The 25218-nt window shown below is 40.9% G+C and overlaps 1 protein-coding gene across 7 annotated transcripts in view; it reads left to right on the top strand.

Moving 5' to 3' along the window:
* The window catches only part of cep170aa (centrosomal protein 170Aa), a 38852-nt gene extending 14067 nt beyond the window's left edge, over positions 1 to 24785 (top strand). The window contains exons 5-23 of one of the 7 annotated variants that reach the window (XM_087850103.1): positions 1730 to 1811; positions 2319 to 2374; positions 2473 to 2698; positions 4468 to 4605; positions 7877 to 8050; positions 8378 to 8692; positions 12865 to 13230; positions 13474 to 13763; positions 15161 to 15253; positions 15923 to 16040; positions 16228 to 17805; positions 18065 to 18115; positions 19993 to 20251; positions 20409 to 20619; positions 21041 to 21208; positions 21304 to 21392; positions 21510 to 21603; positions 21714 to 21765; positions 22136 to 24785. In XM_087850103.1, coding sequence (XP_087706229.1) covers positions 1730 to 1811; positions 2319 to 2374; positions 2473 to 2698; positions 4468 to 4605; positions 7877 to 8050; positions 8378 to 8692; positions 12865 to 13230; positions 13474 to 13763; positions 15161 to 15253; positions 15923 to 16040; positions 16228 to 17805; positions 18065 to 18115; positions 19993 to 20251; positions 20409 to 20619; positions 21041 to 21208; positions 21304 to 21392; positions 21510 to 21603; positions 21714 to 21765; positions 22136 to 22470 — 4695 coding nt within the window. In that variant the 3' untranslated portion in view covers positions 22471 to 24785. Of the gene's footprint in view, positions 1 to 1729; positions 1812 to 2318; positions 2375 to 2472; positions 2699 to 4467; positions 4606 to 4971; positions 5746 to 7876; positions 8051 to 8377; positions 8693 to 12864; positions 13231 to 13473; positions 13764 to 15160; positions 15254 to 15922; positions 16041 to 16227; positions 17806 to 18064; positions 18116 to 19992; positions 20252 to 20387; positions 20620 to 21040; positions 21209 to 21303; positions 21393 to 21509; positions 21604 to 21713; positions 21766 to 22135 lie in introns of those variants that run through there. The other 6 variants (XM_087850105.1, XM_087850102.1, XM_087850107.1 and 3 more) reach the window with 6 other exon arrangements.
* The last annotated feature ends 433 nt before the right edge of the window (positions 24786 to 25218 follow it).

Below are 25218 nucleotides of genomic sequence, written 5' to 3'. Positions count from 1 at the left end.
GCTTAAGGGCAAACTGTGATGTGAACATGAATTAAGGAGTCAATTTGCCAATAAAACACATCTTTAGGACCTGTTTTCTTACCTTGATTGATTTAAATAACCCTCCCTAAAGGGTTTATGAGAAGACAATGGAAGAAAAAAGCTGTCAGTGTTTTCTGATGCTACTTGATATACACATTGTAAACATGTGAGCTGGCAGAAAGAATGCTATTGTGGAAGATGAAATAAAGAGTAAACATTATAAATTTTTCTTATTGCACGAAGTTTTGTGAATTTTTAATAAGTTTGTTGTAGATGCGTAATGTTTTTGGGTATAAGATAAAAGATGTGTGGACAAAAGCATAATTATTTGCATATTTAGGGTAATGGATAGTGATACCCAAGTTGGAATAGATTAAATTGGTTGATACCAAAATTCGAGCAGTACATTCATCCCAAAATACCACATAACAAACACCATAATTGATGTTAGCATGATGCATGTGAGAATTATGGGGAACACATTTATATTCGTTCGTAATTCTTGGTTTCTCTGTCTCTTTGACTTTGACCTGGTTACACGCAGCTACCACATGGCGTTAGTCATGTGTAATGATTCGTACTCAGTCACAGCCCACCAGATTAGACACATATGCACAATGCCCCTCACATCCTCTCTAGCTCTCAGACAGGAAGCCAGAGTCAGAGCCGCTTCCTGCTGTGTCATTAACCGTCCAGCTTCTTTGATGGGATTTAGAGGAAGTTTTCTCCTGCTGAGTCAGTGGATATACTGAGGTTTGCCACGGTCTAAAAAGCTATGTTTGGACAGTGTCACCATTTACTGTCTTTCTGAAGTCATTTCATAGCTGTGTTGTTGAAATATTTGGATTTCATCTCACTGGAGAGAAGACAGGAATGTTTTATTACAACAGCAGTGCAAGTGTAATAGATTTTCATTGGCTATCCAGGGAAACCTGATCTTTCCCAGAGCTGTACAGTAGAAAAAAGGGTGAAAGGGTTGTGTGGGGATATGAGAAGGAGAGAAATGGAAAGCAAAACTCCAAACAAAACAAAGAAATACAGGATTTCATTTGCTTTGGCATTTGATCCACGCTATCCAGACCAGTCGTAGTTCCTATATAAAAAGCCCTGTTGACTATATGAAAGTTTATTATTGGTGTTTAAATCTGTCGGATTGGTTTATCCTAGCTTCATAATCCTAAAACTGTAAACTGTTAAGGCTGTTTAGACTAGAGCTGTAATCTTAAGTTGATTATTTTATCACTAGAAAATTAATCTGTTGCTATTTTGCTAATCGGTTAATCATTTTATCCATCCATTAGTTTAACCTCTTAACAAGCTAGAGACATAGATGGCTGAGTGATGTATTTGTTTTTGCAAAAATGCTGAACATCATCTGTTTTTAGCTTACTTTATGAATCTAAAGCTTTGTCATGTCTTGTATTGAATGTTATTAACCTGAATATCTTTACATGTTGAATTGTTGGTTAGACCAAGCAAGCTGTCCCTGCTGAGCTTTTGTGATTTATAATGGCTGTATATATATATAAAAAAAAAAACCTAAGTAAAAAAATTAAACATTAGAATGTTAATTGTTGATGAAAAGGAAATAAATATAAAGAAAGAAAGATGTCAACCATAGTACTTAAAGTACTAAAGCACGTTTTATTTGGAATTTTTCTGTGACCATTTCTTTAAATAACTGCCTTTTTGTACCCTCTCTCTGCAGACCTTTGTAAACGATGTCCGCATTCAGGAGCAGATGTACATCACTCTAAAGTTAGAGGACAAGCTGAGGTTTGGATATGATATCCTTCACTAATCTGTTCACCCCTCACACAACCAGCAATAGGTTCACCATTTAGAGAACATGCTGAGGAAAATTTTTAATTCTCGCCAAGGTGCCAAACTTGTGTTGTGACCTATAAACATAGTTGAATTCACAACTTGCAGTAGTGTATCAGTTCTTAAACAGTTTGTGTCATGCCCCATCACAGAAGCCAAAACAGCTCATGCCTGACACCCCATAACTTTTATCAATCTATAACAATACATAGGGAATTATGAATGATTTCTTTCAATAGATTAGCATTTTTAGATTATTATGATGATTATTATTATTATTATTATTTTATAATTAAAATAGGAAAAATATTAGAATCATTTAAATTAGTTTTACTTTGTATTTTTTTTAACCTGGTTGTGCAGGTCCTTACCTCCTTTGTGCTTCCCCACCTGTGGGCTTGCATTAGTGTCTGTAATTATGTCATAGTTGTGCTATGGTGACCGGAATTTCCTTAACCTTTCTGTTTCACATACCAACCTGTTTACGGTGGTGAGAGGAGAACTCACTGTGCCTGAGGAGGCTCTAAAGGTGAGGACCTTTGTCCTAACATGATCATGTTTCACAGTTGCATTGTACGACATATATGGCTATTCATTTTATGTGTCCATTTCTTCTTCTCCTTTTAGCATGAAAAGTTCACCATTGGCCTCCAACTCAGCAAGAAACCATCGACTGGTGAAACCGCTAGCACCACAGCCACAACCAAATCTCCCAGTAAGACCCCAACAAAGGCACATAGATCCCCCAGCCACACTAAATCAGGGGAGAGCAAAGTCACGGATGGGGTCACTTCCTCCAAAGAGTCATCTGCCAAACCTGTGGACACTCACAAAGCTGAGGAGAGGATAGTAGGTAAGAGACAAAACAGAAGTAAATGTGGAAAAGTAAATGAGTCTGCTGTTTCCTTAAATTTACAAATTTCTCTTATGAATAAAGATATCTTCAGTGGAATTTTAATTTTGTGGGGATCCAAAAGTAGCCCTGGGACTGAAATAACAACAAAAGCAATACAAATGTTTAGTAATGGTTTAATGCTGATATTAACAAGTAGACAATGTATGTTCTGGTATATAGTTCTGCAAATACTCTCTAAAACCTCTAGATGTAATACCACAGTTTCAAAAGCAGTTCACTGAATTTTTCACTTTCTACAACCCTGAGAGAGCAGGCTTTATATTCTCATTCAGGCTTCACATTCATGTCATCATTTAGTGCAGGGGTGGGGGAACTCCAGGCCTCAAGGGCCAGTGTCCTGCAGGTTTTAGGTGTGTCCTTGATCCAAAACAGCTGATCTAAACAGCTGAATTACCTCCTCAACATGTCTTGAAGTTCTCCAGAGGACTTGTAATGAAATAATCATTTGATTCAGGTGTGTTGACACAGGGTGATATCTAAAACCTGCAGGACAGCGGCCCTTGAGGCCTGGAGTTCCCCACCCCTGGTTTAGTGTTTGTGTCTTTTTTTTGTTGTTGTTGTTGTTATTGTGGGTTTTTTTTGTTGATGGTTTTTTCCCAAATAAGGAAACCTTTTTTAAAATAAGAATATTGTGTAATTTAAGTGTGGTAGGGTTAGGCCAGTAGGGGGTGGACATGGTCACAGGAAAAATTGCTGCCCGGCACTGAGTATTATCATGAAGACGGCTTACATTTGAGGGTGTCCCTAATAAGTGACATCAGTGGGCATGTTGGGGTGCTAGCAGTCTTTCTGGTTAATCTCCAGATGTTAAAACAAGGCCATAGAGGGCTTGGGTTTACAGACAGCTTAAGCTGTAATAGGGTCAGATTGAATGAATAATGCAAACCAACATCCCAGCTCTGCTGTCTATAAAATGCAGTAAGATACACAGACACAGACATAAATTTGGACCTAAACAGGCAATGATATACACTCAGCTTTGTATGCTGCCTGATCTTCCACTCAGTTTAAATAACACTCATGCTGTTTTTCATGAGGATGCAATCTCAGTGTTATTGCTTCAGTACCAGACCTCACCCACATATTATAATTTACAGTAAACATACGTTCAGTAGTTTTTATATAGATTAGCCCTACTTACTGTAACCAATTTGGCACTGAGGAGCTATAATTATCTGGATATACGGTGTTTAAACTAACACATTGCAGGGTGAAGGGTACTAAAATGGGGGGAAAAGGCATAAGATGAGGAAAGAATGCAAAGAACTTGACGAGATGTCCTCTGATACAGCACTCCTCTCACTTCCTTACTCAGTTTAAGAGTTACCACTGGAGCATAGTACCTTTTCTTATAGTCTGATAGGAACAGGGAGGCAAATGGAAAGCTTGTCTTTCATATCCACCATTTATTTCTGAAAGAGAAAAAACCCAAAACATTGAATGTTCACATGCGTGTTCGACCAAGCTGGCTAAAGTTTTGAAAATAGGTCAGTGTTGCAAGACCCGACTAGGGGGAATTAAAGCACAAACACAGACATACGCAAGGAGCAGCTGGGTTAATTTTGGTGCAACGTGATTCAGTGAACTGTTTATCTAGATACGACCTGAGTATGTAAAGTCAGTAATAAACACTCGCCTTCACAGAGTAACACGTAGACTCACTGCAAGGCTTTGTTAAAATGTTTTTGTGTGAACATTTGCCCCAGGGGATATTACAGCACTGCCTCGTGGGACCCCCCTGTATGGCCAACCGTCTTGGTGGGGGGATGGGGACGCAGATGATGAGAATTCTTTCAAACAGGAAAACAGGACATCCACAAAAAAGCATGACAGCTCCACCTCAGGTAGGAGGCTGTGAGATTTTGAATTATTTTACACTTTCAGAGATCAAACGCAAACATGTGCTTTCTTGGGTTATACACAGCAAGCATGTACAATGTGCATGTACAATGACAGTGTTACATTTTCAAAACATAGTTGTAAGAATGCCAAATGATTTCCACATATTATAATAAAGTTTGTGTAGTTGTGATTGGTTTGTAAAAGGTGTTTTTACTGTTAGCACTTGGTAACTGCTTTACAAATAGACATGACGTAGAAGTTCAATTTCATACTCTATAATAGGATGCACTTTCAGTAATTTAAATGAAGCTTCTATTTGCTTTAGTTCAAGCAAAAAATGTAAAATAAAAGTGTTTTACTGTTTGCAGTGTATAGTTACAGTGTACTGTGAATAGAAACTTTGCTGTTAAATAGCTAACACATTAAAGATGCTATGTTAAGTTGAATCAGTAGCTTAAGTCATCCTAATGTCCTCCAGCTCCGTTTAGTTGCTTTCTTTGTGTTGAAGGGGTGATGTCCAACTAGCCTGTGTTTTTGTATTTGTGACAGTCCAAGTGCACACAAAGGCCTTTTTCATAGCATGTATGTCTGTTTGCCTGCACTATGCGATTAGACAGTGACCATTGGACTGAGGGGGGAATAACGTTAACGAGAAGCCGATAGTCAGAGTAACAGGATTAGAGGAATAGTGGAACAGCTCAGTGATACAAAAAAATCAGTCTGTGCCAGGCTGGTTTAGTGTGGACCAGAAGGAGTGGGGGGAGGTTAACCAAACACAAAAAAAACACTGGAGCAGACTGAAGCATCCTCAAATCTCTCGTTACATCTGGATGGATAGTCTGGCAGCATCTTTGCCAGTCGGTAAAAGAAGACTGTTTTTTTGTGGGGTTTTTTTGATTGTTTGTTTTTTTTTTTTTGTTTTACCTCTTTTAACAGTCAGTTATAGGTGCTTTCTGTTCTCTACGATTCTCATCACTCTGTGGATTTTAGTGTTGTATTTTTGTGGTGAAGTGAGATTAGAAAAGCTTGTCAGTTTGGAGTAAATCTGCGAAAGTGTGAAGGGTTGATTTGAAACCAAACGGAAAAAAAACGTTTCCAGAAGATCAGCCAAATGGGATTGGCTACTTCAGTTATGGAAGCGGGTGAGTAAAAGGCATTTACCCTCCCCAGCATCGGCTTTTAAAAGATGAATGTTGAAACGTTGGATTGTGCATATTTATCAGTATGTTATCAGTGGACATTTAATTTTAAGTGGTGTGGCTTTACCTCCATGTGTATTTCCTCTAATAGGTCATTTGTTTCAGATATGACAGTTAGGAGGAAGTGAAAGCGAGAAAGAGAGGTTTGGGGATAGAAAGCGATTCTGTTTGGTTGTGTGCTTTGTAGCATGTATGTGTACTTCAGTTAAATTTAGTGTGTGTCTGTTTGCCTCTGAATAGGCTGTGCTGTCAGAGTCCCCTACCCTCCCCTCCTCATGTATTGTTGCTCAAGCTGATTGGGTTACACCATTGCACCAGCTCCCCCCTTTCCTCCCAACACACACACACACACACACACACACACACACACACACACACACACACACACACACACACACACACACACACACACACACACACACACACAGTGTCCAAACAGACCACACTAAGTTTACACTGCAGCAATCATTAGCCAACCACGCTCTAATTCTTTGGTAAGTATCACTTTCTCATCCATACACTTTGAGTAATGGAGCTGGTAAAATGCTTTCAGTTTGGGTCAGCTTTGTTATTTATCTAATATTTTACCTTGCACTTGATTACCAGAAGCTCATTGAAGAGCTGTCCGGTCAGTGAAATCTCTTCAACTCTCAAGTCTGTGAAATGAGAAGGGGTTTGGTGTTGTACTGTTAGGCCAACAGAAATGCTGGAACACATTCAGCAGTTAGTTTGAACCTAGTGGTTAAATAACATTAAAATTATTATTGGAGTTCTTTACTTTGCAGAAGTGACTAATGTAAGTGATTCTCAGATGACTTATGTTCACACTAACTCACTCCTTACATCAGTGGGATAGAGGAAGTTTTCTGAGTTCATCAGAATTTTAAAGGAAGAACTATTGCTGTTTATATTGTTTTGTCTCTTTTTAATACTTTGTTTTAACACCAGAAGGCCCTGAAAGGTAAGAGATCACAGAGAAGAAATGTGAACAGTGTAGCAGTACTGCTGTTTGAAAGTTGAACCATGTGTTCTGTCTTAGTTGAATGGTATTACCGTGTTCTCATAGTCATTGAATCTTAAGCATCACTGCACATATTTGATCTAAAGTACATCATATTTGCTCTCAGTCTTAATCTGTGTTGTAAATCTTTCCAAAACTGCTGAGCCGCTTACGCTGGCAGCCACTGATAGTTTCAAAAAGATTTAAAAAAATCAACTAAACTGAGCTGAGGGAAGTAAAGTGAAGTGGAAAAGGCAGCTTTTAACTAAGAGATTGTACCTTTTGGAATGTCCTGTTTTCTGTCCTAAGTCATTAAGCAGCTCTGTGATATATTTAAAATAAATATTTTATTAGAAATGTGTTCACTGTTGCTCACTCTTGTATAGTGCAGACAGTTTCTGTTTCTTATTTCTTTTTGTCAATTGCCATATGTTCCTACGTTTGCTCCCCAACATGAAGCAGATGGCCCTTCTAATTTCTGAAAGTATCATTTGTCATATTCAGATCTCACAGAGGGTCTGTTTGCTAATACGGACAAATGAGAAAAAAAGTGCTCCATATTGCCAGTCCCCCGAAATCAGGTTTTAAAGAGCTATGCCAGCACTAATTCTTTTTTTTAGAGTGACAGAAAGTGAAAATGAGAAACAGAAAGTTGATGTGAAGAACAAACCCTGAGTGGATTGATCTGTGTCTTGAATGGCTTGATTTTCAATATTTTCGCTTTCATATCCTTAGTATTCATCTGTGTCGACTAAGTAATGTATTCCTGTGCTCCACATAGAAGCTGAGAATATGGAGTCTTTAGGCAACATACAAAATTTTTGGTAGCTTTGTGTTTTTCTTTTAAAAAGGATGTGTGCAGAGCAAAAGCACATTAGCTGGAACAGTGCTGTGCTGTGTCCACAAGCTGGTAACACAACACAACCCCAAAATATAATCTCACCATCTAATTTTGGCTAAGATTTTCACAGGTTGGTTGGGTGGTTTTATTTTAATCCACTGATGTCAAATATTTATTGCCTACCCAAATTTGATCTATTTTCTAATACATCTTTTGGTATTTTCTGAACTTAGAAAGCAAAGAGGCACATCGAGGGGAGAAAGCTAAAGAGGGTGGTCTTCATGCACCCACTGCCCATGATTCCAGTTACTTTGAGATTCCCACCATGGAGGGTCACATGGCCAGTAACGGCATCCATGAGATTCCTACCAAGGACACTGAGGGCACAGCCAGTCACATCACTACAGGTAAAGTGAAGTATATGTTTAATTCTTTTTGATATGTCTTGATAAAAGCAGGTGTATTTATGTTTTGTATTCTTCATGTTATTCATGTTGAACTTTTGAGAAATCTTTTATGGCACAAATAAGAGATCAATGAGTATCTAGTGCAGACAAAGTAGCAGTTATTCTGCTAGAGACACTGGCTTATTTGAGTATATTTTAGCAAATGTCCATGCACTACTGTATAATTACACAATCTGGTTACATGCATTTTTTCTTTTAGAAAAGTGCTTCAGTAGTAGCAAACTTATATTTAGTACTGACTGACACAGTAGTATGTCTGCTCCACAGCTCAAGGTCACGCCTCCTTTACCATAGAGTTTGACAACACGTCTCCAGGGAAAGTCACCATTAAAGACCACGTGTCAAAGTTCACGCCCGATCACCACAGATCTCGCTCCAAGAAGAGTGGAGCAGGAAGTGGAGGCGCAGGAGGAAGGGACTTGAGTACCCTACAGGCTGCTATGATGGCATCTGAGAGCAAAGTAGCTGATTGGCTAGCCCAGAATGACCCCACTCTTGTGCGCAGCGAGTCGACAGAGGATGACAGCAAGAGCAGCAAGAGCATCAAGAGCGATGTGCCAGTTCATCTGAAAAGACTGAAAGGTAGATTGCGTTTACTATTTGTATGTCTGTAGTTTGTGTGTTTTGTTGTGCCTCTTTTTGGTTTCCCTGATTATTTCTCCTTCCTCTAACAAAAGAATCCCATTTAGTCCCTGCAATAATCCTTATTTGTGAGTTATCAGTTAGTTCACCAGAAAAGTCATTCTAATTTCACTTTCTTAGTGTAATAGTACAATATTTAACACACTGTCATTTGCCATACTATGTGAAGTTGGAGTTGATTCTTTGCCAGAGGTTGTTGGCAGTGGTAGCCAAGCAGGGGAGATTAGCAGCTAGCAGAAAATACCATGCCTACTCCTCTGCTGCTGTATAGCTCAGCCCCTTTTTTCCTGTTTGCAGAAAAGAGTACTCATACTCACATGCATGCATAGAATACATCCTGCCATTTAAAGCCTGATTGCATGATCAGAAAAATGTTTTTCTTCTTTTGTGTTATGTGTGGGGTAAGGTTTGAAAAATACTATTGCTGTAGATTTCTTGGTTCTCTGTGTTTCTTTGTCCCCATTACCTGCAACCAGCTGCTGAGTCGGCTCCTGCTGCTATGGGTTTTTATGAGAATTGATTAAACCGAGCAAGGTTAAGCTTTGTGCTCTCTCCCTCTAAAGAGAGTTTATGTTTGATGCTACGCTAGGCCATGCACATGTCTTGAGTCAATTAAATGAAGGCCAATTTATGATAGTGCTGGCATGTGCAAGGGAAGGGCCAGCAGATGCGAGCTGATGAAAATGGAAATCTATTAGCAGAAGTGAAAGGGAGAGAAGGTAATTCATTAGATGGAGTTAGTACAACACACATGTTAATTGGCTGTCAGAATGGCTCAGCTATGGGACTATTATTTTAATAAGAGTTTTGGGTTGCTGGACGCTGCAGTCTTTTCAAAATGTGGCTGAAGAGCAAGGAGATCTATCTATAGGAGGCTATCTGCAGACAGGTACAGAGGGAAGGTAGGAAAAAGCAGGATGAGAGAGCAGTATTTGCAGTAACTGCAGCCAAGGTGACTAAACAAAGAGAAGCAAGACAGAGAGAGAGAGACAGAGAGACTTGTGTACACTGCAGTAGAAGCGGAAAGGGAGGCAGCAAAGGAAGGGAGCATTTTTTTGAGTTAGTTGTTATAGTAACAGTGATGCAAATGATGGCAGGGAAGGCGAGCGTTCAGACATACATAGCAAGCACTAGTGCTGAACATCTGTCTGTGTGTCTGTGCGTGAAGGCTGCAGCGGCATGTGTGAGACATGCGTTTCAGTGCTGATGAGTGCGTGTGCGAAGCATGCGCTGCTTACACGTTCATTTGTGTTGCTGAAATTCGCCAGGTCTGCGTCTGCTGCATGTGTGTGCTGGAATCATGCTCTGCACTGATCTGCAGACAAGCAGTGCGGCATGTGTGAGAGGAGGCTTGTGAGATGTGCTCAGGGTGTGTCATAGAGGTGCTAGGCAGAGAGGGTGGCAGAGGTTCAGCAAGAAAATTGAGAAGAAGCAACTGAGGTTTTGATTTCTAACCATCAAGGTAAGTCTTTCTTTTCTCACTGTAGGAAATAGTCTACATGATATATCTTTATACTGTTGGTTATTTAGAATATGAACTGCCATGTGTGTGCATGAAAATTTAAGTATTTCATTGCACGCTTATCAGCATATTGCCAAATATGTGTGATTTGAGATGTTATTAAGAATACAAAATTCATTTTCTTATTAATGATGAGTGTTTCATGTGAAATGTAATTAATTTGCCCTAATAGTTAAAGCCTATCACATACTCAGGACTTTAAATTCAATTGCATGTGTTGTACTTGCAGTGTATCCTTACATACAGTACAATTCTGTGTATATTTGAGGTTGTGTGTTTGCTTGCCTGCTTGTGTGAGTGTGTCTACATGTAAAGTAAGTACTTTCTTGTATCAAATGCTGAGCTTTGTATGTCTATGTGTCTGTTTACTTGTGCGTGTGTGTGCGTGTGCGGGCAGAGGCCAGCTCCACTGTGAGTCATAGTGGGGCGAGTGGGACAGAGCACTGGACTCTCACAGACATCTCTGTTCTCTTCTGGCCCTACCAAGGGCTTCTTTGTCTCGGACACACAGCATGAAAGACCTGCCTCTCGTTGTCTGCTTATCTGCTGATCTCTTCAAGCTACTGTTTTCTTTTTTTCTTCTTGTTAATGAAATAGATGCTTTAATAAATGCTTTAATAAACTACAGTTTGGAAAGATGGAACATTTCAAGGACGTGGCCGGTGGAATGTGACAAATGAGCCACAGACTCTGAATTATGCCCTAGGCAGCAGAATCATTGTGATATCCCAGTGTGGAAAAAGTACTTACAGGGGTACTCTGCAATTTAATATTGTACTTGAATGAAGGTTGGCGCCCTGTGAAAGGCAGATTTTTTTTTTTTTTTTTTTAAAAAAGAGTGCCACAGTCTGGCTCATAAACTATAGCAAGGAATAAGACACAACTAGATGTAGAAACGTAGAAAAAATATGATCAACTTAAAAGAACTTGCATTTATCAAACAGTCAGCATTATAATGCATGCATGCGTGGCTGGCAGCATGCATGAAAAGTAAAATAATTAAATTAAAAGAGTTCACTGTAGCATAGCCAGTCAGTCTGCAGGAAGGAGGGAGCTGTTAAAGCTGGGCATACTGGGCCCAGGTGTAGCTCATCCAGCTATCCACCAAAGCACAACAAGACCAAAGCAAAACAGAGACACCTAGTGTTGGGATGGTATAGAGGTCATCTCAAAAGGTGTATTGCTGTTTAGATCTCCAGCTCTCACATTTTTTTAAACAGACTTTCTTAGACTTGACAAAACAAACAAAAGTAATAGATTCAAGTAGTAGAAGTAATTAGAAAACTAAAGCGTGTTATATGTGGAGCTTCTGTAAGTACACATGTCACTGTTGACATAAAGAATGCATTATACTGATACGGCACTAATGTTTACCGGCTTTCCAGTTTTAATTCAGTACTGTCCATAACTTGACTCTCAGTCCTGATTACAATGAAATAAATCTAGAAAGTTATAAGTGAAGTCACGTTTAGCATTAACAGATTCAAAGGAACAGTCTGTGCACAGTGAACCTGCCAAGCCATTGAAGACCACTCAGCCTGTATGCATCTTTTAGGCTCTTTGTCCTCTTTTCTCACAGAGGGCAGTTCAGTAGCACTACTTGCACATTGTGTCTGAAGTGAAAAACAGCCTAAAAACAAGCTTTTGGGGCCTGTATTATTTTGGAGAAAGTATTAACTATATCACAGAGCTTTGGGTTTATACAATGTGTGTGATCATGTGCAGCACCAGTCCTGTGGTGTTTCCTTCCCTTCGCTTCTCCCATATCCTGATGGACTGACTGCCAGCTAGTTAAATGCCAGTGACTGGTTAGGCCTTTGATTGTGTGACATTCTCTTAGCTCTAATGACAATACATTCCGTATCCTGAGCATTCTTCAGTCTCTGTTTTTTCCTTTTTGTCACACTTAATCCGTTTTCATTCCTTGCCCCTCCACCCTCCTCATTTTCCACATCCCCCAATCTTCCTCTCTGTTCACCCTTCCCTTTTCTTTCCCCTTTTACTTCCCCTCCTTCTTCAGCCTGAACCCCCTCTACACACATACACACGTACGCACACACTCTAGTCCAGCCTTCTTCTACTTCGCTTCCCTCTCCATGCTTTCCTCCTCCCCTCCCCCTCGCCTCTCTTGCTGTCAGTGAAGTAGGCAAGGATAGTGGTGGGTGTGGGTGGCATGTCTGGATTAGCGTGGACGTGATGATTTGACCCAGGCTGATCCAAATGTAGAATAACTCGAGTAATGCGGTAGGTTGTGATTTTGGGGTCTGTTTTATCTGTTAAATGTTTGTGTCACAACTGAAAGTTCATAGTTCATTTAGACTACGAATGTGGTTTTAGGTGGATGTGGTTCTGTGTGCCTGGCTCTTGTTTTAACTGCTTGTTGTCAGAACGTGCCGCACATGCTGCTGTATGCACAGCATTGCTATATTGCATCTTTTTACATAAGCTGCGGTCTGTTGCTGTGGAATTATTCTGCATATATGTTGTGATGTAAATGTAAGATCTTTTGCTTGAGAATATGTGGACGGTCAATATAGTCAATTAAAATAATTCTTTTTTTTTCTTCTTTTTTTTTTTTTTGTCCCTTTAGGCAGCAAACATGAGGATGGCACCCAGAGCGACTCAGAGAATGGGCTGGGGCTGCGTTTTGCCAACAGACGCCATGCTTTAGAGGAACGCCTAAAAGCGTCACACAGCCACGTGGGAGCAGGAGGATCTGGAGAAACAGGAGGGGGCAACATAACAGTCAGTGGGACCAGAACAACTGGGACTCGTACTGCTTTTATGATCGAGTTCTATGATGAGGAAAATCCTCGCAAGCGCCGGTCATATTCATTTTCCCAGACCGCACCCCTGCTGGGAGCAGGAGTTGGTGGAGAGGGACTCTGTCCTCAGCCTCCTTCTCACCCCAAGGTGTTTAGCATTTCCACCTCGGCCACAACAGCCTCAGACTCAGGTAATAAAACTCAGATTTAATGTATTTTTACACTCTTTCTATGACCAGATTTTGTTTGTCTTTCCCAAAGTAAATGTTTAAAACTATACCCATTAAATATAATAAGACATACTGGGAGTTTAGCTATTTAAGTAAAGGAATGACACAAAGGCACTATTTATCCTCTGAAAAGCATTTTATGTATGTGTGACCATTATTTTTTTTAACAGCTGTATTTCTGTGCTCTGTGTGTGTACCTTTCAGGTAAGGTCCCAGCCCCAATACCAGCTACAGTGACTGTAGGTGCCCCTACAGCTGCCCGAGTGCTTCTTAAACAGAGGTCAGAGGACCCAAGTATTGGTCGGAGCTCGGCCAGTACCGGGCTGGCGACAGGTAGCCCCACCACCCCCAGTGAGGACACATCAATTGTGGGCAGAGGTGCAAGTACAGCTGGTGTGGAGGCAGAAGACGACCACAGTGATAAAGGTACCTACACCATCGAACTGGAAAACAAGAACCCGGAGGAAGAGGAGGCCAGGCGAATGATAGACAAGGTAGCGTGGAAACATGTCTGTTAATCTTTTTTCACCTGAGATGTGCTGTGTAAATAGTATACAATAAATTACAATAGTAAATTTAAATGTGGGTTATTTAAAGGACATTTGTTGCATTTTGTTGTTTGAGTCTTAATGTTTTATATTCTGATCCCTCCAAAGTCACAAGAAAACAAAAATTATGTGTGTTGTTGCTTTTCGTTTCCAAACTTTGACCATAAAAGTAGCAGTTAGAATGACAAGCATCATTTAAAGTCTCTCTGCAGTAACTACAGAAAGTAACTGAGCCAACATAAACAGGCCAGAGCAAGGTTAATAGTCTGTTTATTACCTGCTTCATTGGCAGTTTTAGGGGTAGTGAGTCCTATGAGAGTATTTGGCATTGTTGACATTAAAACAAAGCTTTCCCCTTTCTGTTGCCTTTTTTGACCACCACCCATCTTCTCTGTCCCATTGGTAAAGCTAATGCTTCTGTAGTTGCCTGGAGAGACTTACTCCATCAAGGACTGTCCTGCTTTATTAAACAATGCTCCAGGGAGGCTGCGCCACCATCATCAATTTCCTACTGCTGCCACTGGCCTTATGCCATAGAGCTTTTTCATGGTCACTGAAAACATACTGGAAATAGGCAAGAAATGCACTTAGAGAGATGACTGAGAGTTAAATTTACAGAGACAATTTTACTTGCTAAGGTTAGAAAGTTGTAGAAAGGAAAGTTAGCAACTCTAACATTTGTCACCTAACCGATTTAGAAGTTGGAATTGGCTGCACATAAACCTTTTTTAGGAAGTCAGGTTGTTGCTGTGGGTTATTAAATTACGAGGTTGTCACACAGGCCTGATTTTAACTTTACTAAATGACATCTTAGTGTGGCACTTGTCCCTTCTAGTGTTGCATGCAGGTGTTATCTTAGGAGGAGCTGTGATATAATTAGTGGGGTGTATTTCGAGGTAGTGGTAGTCTGGGCACATTACATTCAAAACTGGAAGTGTTGTTATGCTAATTCCTGTAATTAGCTGACACACTAATTGGCACACTGCTCACAGTCTGTCCGCCTTTCGCTCTCTTTTCCTTTGTAAATAGTGCATGTGTGTCTGTGTGTGTCTGTGTGTGTGTGTCTGTGTGATGTGTGACTGATATTTTTTTATGTCGCCATGGTACTCAACTAACCAGACCCAATTAATGCTTTATTTCAACAGCACTTACTTCTGTTTAGTTTACTTTTGTTCAGTAGGAGAACTGTTGAATGATATGTTTATAAAATATATTATGGAGGTATTTCATTTTCATTCCAAAGACTACCATTATTCTGTTGCATACAAAATGTGCATATTGTCTAAAGATTAACTGTACTTGAGCAAAATGTTTTTGTATTCTTCTTTTTTACATATTTTTAGGTGTTTGGTGTGCAGCAGAACAAAGACTCATCGATTCTGTCAGACCTGAAAGGAGAAGGAAAAGGAAAGGAGGCAGGACAGAGTGGAAAAGAGGTAGAAAACAGAACTTGAACTGGTTATTTGTTTTTGCTTTGTTACGTTTTTATGCCCCTTATAGTTTTTTTCTTCCTTTTTCTGTCTTTGATTAGCTTTTTTATGTTCACCTATAGATTAGCATGTGTTGTTAAAGTACTGACAATAGCCTCTTAGTCCAGTGTCATATAACAGACTTAAGATTCATGACTAAGCTTCATATTGTGTGTCAGAATAACTCTGATGGCACTTACTCCCTAAGCCTGTTCGTGGGAGTAGGCAAGTCCTCCCTACGAGTGACCTAGATCATACTAAGATGAGGAGAGACATGCTCGGCCCTTTAGGCAGTTTTACAAGAGGGAGGGGACAGCGTGTGTGTGCATAGACAGCCTTTCTGTCTGTTCTTCTGTCTTTTATGCCCCCCTGTCTGGGTGATTTATATGTTTTTAAATAACACACAGAGCATATAGCAAACTCTTATTTTTTTAATATCAAATAAAAATGCAGTGAAATATCTTCATCCTTACAGTCTAACTCAGTTCTCTCATCATTTATTATACATTTGCTTTAGTGGCTTTTAGATATAGCGATTGTCATGATCTGCTGGGTATTTTTTGTGCCACCATTAAGTTAAGTGAGCTCTATTGTAATTTTCTCAATCCTGTTTTCTTCTCTGTTGTGTCCTCCCAGGCTCTCCCTGGTGATTCTAGCTGGGTCTCTCAGTGGGCCAGCATAGCAGCCAATCACACAAGAACCGACCCAGAGGGTTCAGGAGCAGAAACAGGCAGTTTCCTGCACAAAGAGAGAGGTAGATACTATTGGAAACTCAGTTTTTAAACACAATATGTTTTCATTTTTAAAATTTTTGATATGCTAATTATTTCAAAGTAGAACTAGGACTGAAAATCTTTTTTTTTTTTTTTTTATTAAATTTAATGCAAACAAACGAAAAAAAAAAAAAGAAAGAATCACAATTAAGTTGGTTTTTCTTCTAGGTGCTAATACTGTTGAGTCTGGTGCCTCCCTCAGCAGAGGCGAATCCTCGTCCAGTCTGACTGACCGTAAGCGTAGGACCCTCCCTCAGCTCCCTGTGGATGACTCCCGGGCTAAATCCGCTACCCAGACTCTGAGGTCAGAGATTGGGGAAAAGCAGGATACTGAACCTCAGGAGAAAGAGAACAAGGGAGACGGGGAGTCCCCGACTCCCATGGAGAACAGCGAAATGACTAGTAAACGGAAACAAAGTTCCACCTCCTCTCCATCTAAGGGTTCTCTCCGGACCTCTGGAAGCACTGAGAGGAGGAAGAAGTCAGAGGAGAGGAAAGGAGGAGCAGGAGGAGCAGGAGAAGGAAGCGAGAAGTCTGGAAAGCCTCTAGTCCGCCAGGGCAGTTTCACAATTGAGAAGCCCAGTGCCAGCGTCCCTGCTGAGCTCATCCCACGTATAAACAGAGGCTGCAATGGGCGTGAACGCAGTGATTCTGTAGGCAGCATGGATACTGCAACTCTCCTGAAGGACACTGAAGCTGTCATGGCTTTCCTAGAGGCCAAACTAAGAGATGAAAACAAACTAGATCAGAAAAGTAGTAAAGCTGGCATCACTGCTCAGGGTTCAAGTTCAGCCCTCCTCCCTCGGACTGACTCTATCTCTCCTGAGTCAGATGTGGACACAGCCAGCACAGCTAGTCATGTGGCTGAATCGGCAGATAAGAAAGCAGCAGCCAGTGTACAAAAACGGCGTTCCCTCAGCAGCATGCACCGGGAGAAAAGCAATATGAGCACAGCTTCCAAAACCAGCATCACAAATCCCAGTGCTCGTGAACGGTTGGAGAGAAAGACTAGAACCAGGCCAGTCGAGGCAACGAGCCGGACTGATGCACGTCGCTCTGTTCAGCCATCTTCTGCCTCCTCCAGAGCACGGCAGCCCTCTGCAGATCTCACTGATGACGACCAGACTTCATCCTTTCCCATCTCCGACATCCTCTCCTCAGACCAGGAGACCTACTCTGGACCTCTGGGGCACTCAACACACGGACGCGGCTCAGATGATGTCTTGCAATCCAAACTTGATAGGTCTGCAAAGACATCTGCCAGTGGTTCTTCCAAAACCAGCCGGACTCTTCATGCAGCCACAGCCTCCTCCTTGAGCAAGCAAGCCTCACTGCCTCAGCCGCGACCCACAAGAGCTTCTCTTCTCCGTCGTGCTCGACTGGGAGACACATCTGACACGGATCTAGCTGATGCAGACAGGGTGTCTGTGGCTTCTGAGGTGTCCACCACCAGCTCCACCTCAAAACCGCCATCGGGCCGGAAAGGGATGTCACGGCTGGATTTGCTGGCGCAGCCGCGAAGAAACCGTCTGGGCTCCATCTCAGCCCGCAGTGACTCTGAGTGTACAGTGAACCGAAGCTCCACCTCTTCACCCCGGCTATCGTCTGAGACTGCTCTGCGTCTGGGCTTGCGCTCATCAACACCCACGGAGAACAAGCTGACACCCAGAATGAGAGCCAACAGCGTGTCCAAACTGAATGAAGCCAAAACCAAGACCACTACAGCGGGGTACTGCTCGCCCACAGGTGAATACATCTACTCCATCACTGTTGTCTGATTGATTCAGATTTTTTAGTTGCACAGAGAAAGGAAAAAGTAGAATTCTAGTTTTAGCTGTTCATTTTATTTTTGTTTTGACCTAATTATCAGTTTCTTTATAAAAAGTATGACAAAGTCTAATTACATCTACATCATTGCATACCTCACATGTCAGTGTGTAAACATCTGTGTCCAAACATTTCCACCGTGTTGTGATGATTTGGTGCATTGGTTTTCATTATCCAGAGAGCTTTCAACCCGAACCTCCAGGTGGTGATACAGAGGAGGAGCTAATGGGTACTGTACCAGGACTATAGAGCCTAACCAGACTGTGTGTGTGTGTGTGTCTAGTGTGTACAAGTGTGTGTCAGACCTGGGTCACAGGAATAGAAGGTTGAGCTCCACAGGATCTGAACTGTGTTACTGCAGCAACTCAGTTTTAAAAATGGCGCTGCTTGCATTTAAAAGTCAAATGAAAACAATGTATGTACGTTGAGTAGCTTCTTTGGCAAAAATTGCCACATACAAAAATGCAAAGGCTTAGTAAATCACCAGTAAATCAGTCAAAGTAAACTACAATGACCCAGCTCTAGCATATTTGTATTGTTAACGTCTCCTACCTAAAATCTGCTGTGATGAGGACTTGAATGCTCTTACGCTTGACTTTTCGTACTGCAAATCTGTAGTTTGGCCCTATATCCCATGCTACATGCAGCCTGAGGTGCACCTTTTCAGAGGTTTCCTAGTTCTGTTTTTGTAGTAGTATGTTGTACTGTATGTAATTATTAATTAGCACAAGGTTAAAACTGCCGTGATACAAATGTAACAGGATTTGTTTGTATCTAGATTGGTTACTGTGCTGATGCAGTAGCTAGATTTTTACAAGTTTACCATGTTTTTTAAATGTTTTTATAGATTCAGTGAATTCAATCATATTCAATTCCAATATGATCAGCCGAGTGTCACTCCTGATAACAAATCAATACAGTCGTATCAGCTCTGTAAAGTATACGAAATTTTTTATAGCAGGTATAAATGCTAACAGCGATGTATTCAACGCAGTATTAAAGATTAAGCTTCACTTCTCCAAAGATCTGATATTTGATCTCCAACTCTGCGATTATGTGGTCCTGGCTCCACCTTGTGGAGAATTTTCATGTAGAGCAGGGGTGTCGGACCACGTACAGTCCACTTTGTGGCAAAAAAAGAAATCTGTCAGCACGACTCTTTGCGCTTAAGTTATAAGACGTGCAGAATTACAGAAGTTGTTCTGGTAGGTCATTGCTCAGGCTGTCCCTTAATTTTAAAGCAAAAGGGTTTTTTTGACCATTTATTTTAGTCCTATTGTAAAAAAAAAAAAAAAAAACCCTGAAAGTTTTATAGTTGATAGTGAAAAACATGGAAATTTTCTTTCATTTAACTGTTGAGCAAATACCTAATTACTTTGGTGTTGTTTATGCCTTCCTTTACTTGGTCCTGAATTAGTCTTTGCTGGGCTGATTCTAGCCCTCTGGCCTTATGTTTGACACCCCTGATCTAGACACTTCCACTCTGAGAAAACTGGAAGAGCACTCTGTGTCATCTCATCATGGCACAGTTACAGTACATTAATGGCTCTGGCGTGTGAACATTTTGAAGCAGGTTAACATACACTAACATGGCTCTAACAAGATTTGTTAACTTGTTGGATGCTTTTGTTGGCAGCATGGGCCGAGAGCTTTTCAGTAAACTCAACTAGTGTTTCTTTTTTTGTTGTTGTTGCTTTTAATTATGTTTTTTTTAACTCCAAACATTGCTGCATCAGTCCATACAACAACTAAACAAAGTTACAATAATGATAGTATTCCTGAAATACTTGGCACCACTAACGCTTCTTATTCTCCCATCGTTTTTTATTCAAGCTCGGCAAGGCAGTTCAGTTCAGTAATCAAGCTTATCGTCGTTGCCTTTGAGAAATATCTGTGTTTGTCAACAAACAAGGAAGCATCCATTCTCCTCTGCTTAACATTCATATTTTGTCGGACTAGAGCAGAATCGGCTGCTGGCTTCCTCAGAAACAAAGCGTCTCAACTTTACAAGCACATTTATCTGTTTTATGAATAACTGATATTGGAAATGAATAAATACAATATTTTTGACTGAAAGATGACATTTCTCATGCACTTCTATCATAGTGTCCAGCAGCAGCAGGTGGAGACGTCTGCCACCAGAGTACGGTTCCACCTCGGAGGAAGAGTTCGGCTCCAATCGCAATTCTCCGAAACGGCCCCACGTGCGACCTCATCACATCGTCCCACACCGCAACTCCAGACTCAGCGCCATTGTGAGCCCAGTTGGGGTGACGGGCCCAGGTGGAGTTGGGATCAAACACCGCATGAAAGAGCAAGAGGAGTACATCAGGGACTGGACAGCACACAGCGAGGAGATAGCCAGGTACTGATCCACACTGAGTGAAACTGAGCTTTAATGGTTTAACGGTTTTGTATATGCTGTTCTGTGTATGCAGGTTTCATGTGTTCATGTGGCTGTTTATCCCGAGTCCTAAAGAACCCCGTCTGATGGTTAACAGGTTATTCCCCTGTGTGCGCAGGATCAGCCAGGACCTGGCTAAGGACTTGGCCATCTTGGCTCGTGAAATCCACGATGTTGCCGGCGAGATTGACTCAGTCAGCTCATCCGGCACAGCACCCAGCACCACAGTCAGCACTGCTGCCACCACTCCAGGATCGGCCATTGACACTCGGGAAGAGGTAGGCCCTGCACGTCCCACGCAGCCGGATATACAGGACAGCATGAAAAAGGTGCCAATTTTCTTCTTCTTCTTGCCTTACTGCGTGTGTTTCCATTGCACTCTTCCATCTTAATGTTTTGCTTTCATTTAAAAAATGCCTCTCTGCTGCTTCTTAATCTCACCTGCTGTGTGGTATTCACATATTACAGTCCCATGCACTCCACTTTCATTTGTTTATCCTTATTTTGACCAAGAGAGTATTTTTTTTATTATTTTTCTACTATAAGACTAAAAACCGACTTTCTTTGGCTAAACAGTTAAAAAGCTTCAGAGCTGCTTAGCTTTTACTGATATTCTTCTTTCATTTCCCATGAATTCTCACATATTAACTATGTTAAACTAAAGTAGAACAACACCGAAGTTCTACTTTCGGTTCAAAACTTTGACATCCTTCTTCTCTCCCTGCTTCTTCTCTCCCCCTCTTTGCCTAGTTGGTTGATCGGGTGTTTGATGAGAGCCTCAACTTCAGGAAGATCCCACCTGTGATTTCAACTAGTAAGCCACCAGAGATAAACGGTAAACCAGCAGAGCTCCGGCCCCGTGCTCCTGACAACTTGGAGCCTCGAGCTTTAAGAAGACGCACCTGGAATAGAGAGGAGGTGAGAGGCAAACAAGAACATATGACACCAAATTTCTGCTGCATTGCATTCAGCAGTCAGCTTAACAGTCAGTTTCTTCTTCTGTGTGCATGCAGGCCGTGTTAGACAGCCTGCTGCTCCATTCAGTTTCCCAGCTGTCCACCAAGATCAGGCACTCCATTGACAAAACAGCAGGAAAAATAAGGTGATTATACTTGTTGATATAAGTACCATTAGCATTTAACACCATATCTACAGTGCCTAACTCTAACCCATTGATCCTGAATACAAACATGACCTGTTGTACAATGTTTGCTTCCAGGATTTTGTTTAAGGATAAGGACAGGAACTGGGATGAAATTGAGAGTAAACTAAGATCAGAGAGTGAAGTACCACTCCTTAAAACTTCCAACAAGGTGCGTAAATTCATCTGTCTGAATCATATCGAGTGATAAAGAATTCCCAGTGTTAAGTGAATCCAATCGTTTTACTTCCTAATCATTTTATTTCCACCCTCCATTCACAGGAAATTTCTGGTATTCTGCTTGAACTGAAGAGAGTCGAAAAGCAACTTCAAGGTAAATTATAAATGTGAACTCGCTCAGAGTCGTAGACATTTTCCTGCATCTCCACTCTGTTTATTTGTATTTTAAAGTTGAGAAGCACCTTAATACTAAGGGAAAAGAAATAAAAATGATGGATTTCTTTCAAATGCTAAAAATTCATCATCCTCCAAAATGGGACGGACACATATGTAGGAAACGGAGGTGTCAGAAAGAGCTCGTGAGCTGATTCTCTGCAAATCTGAAATGTTTTTCTTTTTCTATACTTGTGAATGTGGCTTTTAAAGCAAGACCAGATCAAAAACTATATTTTACAATAGAAAATATACACTGGCTTTTACATGAAGCCTTTCACACACTGACCCTCTTTCTATTTCTGTGATAGTGATCAATGTGATGGTAGACCCAGATGGGACTCTGGATGCCTTGGCCAGCCTCAGCCTGACCAGCCCCACAACCCCTACAAAGCCCCAAGCCGCCAAATCAACTCCCACCTCTGCTACCAGCCCTGGGTCGGCACCCCCAGCCAAAGAATCACTGCCGGAGATACTTCCAGGGTCTGGAGGTTCAGCAGCAGCCTCCGCCAGGGTTCAGACTTCTTCTGCCAGCACGGAGGAGAAAGCACGCGACACCAGCATGGGTTTGGGTAAATCGGCAGTCGGAGGTCTTAGCTTCAGCCGGATCCGGCCGAGCGGAGAGGAGGCCATCGCCCAGAAGTAAAGTTTGGTTTATGTGAACAACAAATGGATTGGAGTGCCAGCGGCTGGTGATCCATGTAGAAACATTCAAACTGTTTTGTTTGTTTATTTGTTTATGACAGAACAATGGCCATTCTGAGACTATACCAGTCTAGGATTATAGCATAATATAAAAAAAAAAAAGATCTCCTCACCAATTGAAGTGCTTCATCTGACGTTTAGACTCCCCCCTCTGACCCTCAGCTGATACATCATGAGTTAACCATGAACAGAAATTGACCCATGAATGAAAGACTGACATTTCAACTTTGAACTGTTCAAGCTGGCCGGCTGACATGACGGTCCCGGTCGGGTGCTCTCTCAGTGGACAGATTTCTGTGGGCGTACAGTCTCCTCCAGTCCTCTTGCCTTCTCCGTGTGTCTGGACCCCTTCTACACTAAGGACATGCCTTAAAACATAACCTCCATAGTAGCAGCATGACCCCGTATCCCTTCTACTTCAAAGACTTTTAACACTTTCATGACAGACTGCATTGTAACATAACACTTGCAAAACATGTTCTATTTACACTAGAACAAAATACAACACACTGCAATAATTTATTAGCTCCACGCCAGTGCAAAGAATATTTCAGCAGCCTTAAATAACCACCCCGACAAACCACAGTCATAAATAGACATGCTTTATGCCAGGAACTGCCAAATTGCAGATGTTTTATATATTTCCGAATTGTAACCGTCCATCGAGCCGTCTCTCAAACTGATTTGCAGTGCCTCCCCATCTGTCGGTTCACCTATTTCTTGTTCGCCTGTTATGTTCCCCTCTGTCCTCCCCATTTTTTCCTCCTTGTAGCTGGAAACATGTTTGTCAGAGCAGTAGCACATGCATGAGAGAGCCGAGTGTTTTCTCCCTGCAAGCTAGCGCCTGGGTTGCTCTCAACAATACTGAATAGTGGTTTTACTCAGTAGTAACAGCCTAAGGGAAACCAATGATAATCACTTACCAAAGCGAGTATGTTTTCAAACGGTAAAAAGTCACCAACTGATATTGCAGTTCATCTTAACGTGATCTGGTCTGCAGTTCACCCACCTCTCTGAATGTCAAAACCCAGTCTCTGTTAGCAAATCAAGGATTCAAGAAGATTATTTATTATAACGAATCATTATTTTAATAATTGCAAACAGATATTTCTGGCCCCTGTGAGAATCTATGCCTAAGTGTCTTTATGATTTCCAATTGGCTTTTTCTCCGCTTTGTTTTTTCAAGTCACAGATTGACTTCTGTTTCAAATAGCAACAAAGAAGGTCACTGTTTAAACCACTGTTTTATATTTAGACGCTTTTTTTATGATTTGACTTGTTCGTTTTCTTTGTGCATACAAAATCTGAACTTGAAAAAAGCTGCTGGGTTAGTTTCAATTAATGTGCTGTCAAAACAATATGGGCACCTCACAAGAAGCCTTTTTATGGTTTAAAATATCGAGTCGTTGAATTGATTAGATAATTACAAAATAAGCTCCCCGTCTGTGAAGATTTAATGAATTTTGCTTGTGTATATACAGAAGGTGCATTGTTATCTTACTGATACTGTGGAATTTCAGTATAATTAACCTCTTACTCATTGACTTTGCTGCTTTTGTAGTTACTTTATGGGGACTAACCATTTTCTGAATCTCTCTCCAGCTTATAGTCTGTGTACTAGAATAAGACAACTTAAAGGCAGGTGTATTAGTACTTAGATGCTCATGGAATAGTGAATTAGGTACCACAATACATGTTCATTTCCTTCTCTATACCGTACTGTACAATGTTTTTCAATGCCTCAAAGTGCCCGTTTTGAAGCTGAGGGGCATTGATTACAAGAAGAAAAAAAGACGTAGTCGTCTAAAGAAGATTTATCTGGTTTTGCACATCAGATTGTGGTGTTTTTTCATGCAGAAGTAGTCAAAGGCTGCATCAGATGAGCGATATCACTTAGCCTGATATCAGACGTGACTGCCTTGCCTCTCTGGAACTATTCTGCCTGTACAAAAAAAAGAAGAAGAAGAAGAAGCCTCTAATTGTGTTTTTATTTTTTATTTTCTCCCATTTTATCAGAAAAAATAGAAATTGGGGGACTGTGAATGCTAGGTACAGGCTTATTTTTTAAAACTCTACATGTGTCATCTGCTCAGTGTTCTTTGTATTTTTTTTCTTGTTATTTTTGTAAAGAAAAAAAAACCATTTTATTTATTTTAATTTTTTTTGTTTTAATATGTTGTGGATGTTTCATGCATTTTATATTTGTTCAGTTATCTGCATTGGTTCTTACTGTTAATAAAAAAGAGCCATACACTTGTCTGTCCAATTTCATTTGACTAGGCAGTGGAAAAAAAACACTCACCAGTCACTACATTAGGTACACCTTGCTAGTACTGCACTTTTGCCTTCAAAACAAGGTGCTGGAAACAATTCTCAGAGATTTGAACTCATTGTGAACCCATTTTCATGATCAAGAAACGGGTTTGAGTTTTGTGACAGGATGAGTTATCTTACTGGAAGCGGCCATCGGGAGATGGGCACACTGTGGTGACACAGGGATGTCAGATGCAGTCATCAACAATGTTCAGGCAGGCTGTGATGTCAAGAAAATATCCCCCACATCATTACACCAACACAAGCCCAAAACAATACAAGGCACATTCTTATGTTTACTGCAAATTCTGATCATTGGTTGTAATGAGAAACTACTTGACTTAATATTGTTTTCCTATCAGCTTGAAGCAATCCG

The sequence above is a fragment of the Neolamprologus brichardi genome, chromosome 13 (assembly GCF_056152115.1).
Source record: "Neolamprologus brichardi isolate AB-2024 chromosome 13, ASM5615211v1, whole genome shotgun sequence".
Taxonomy (NCBI): domain Eukaryota; kingdom Metazoa; phylum Chordata; class Actinopteri; order Cichliformes; family Cichlidae; genus Neolamprologus; species Neolamprologus brichardi.
This window is presented reverse-complemented; position numbering and strand designations above follow the sequence as displayed.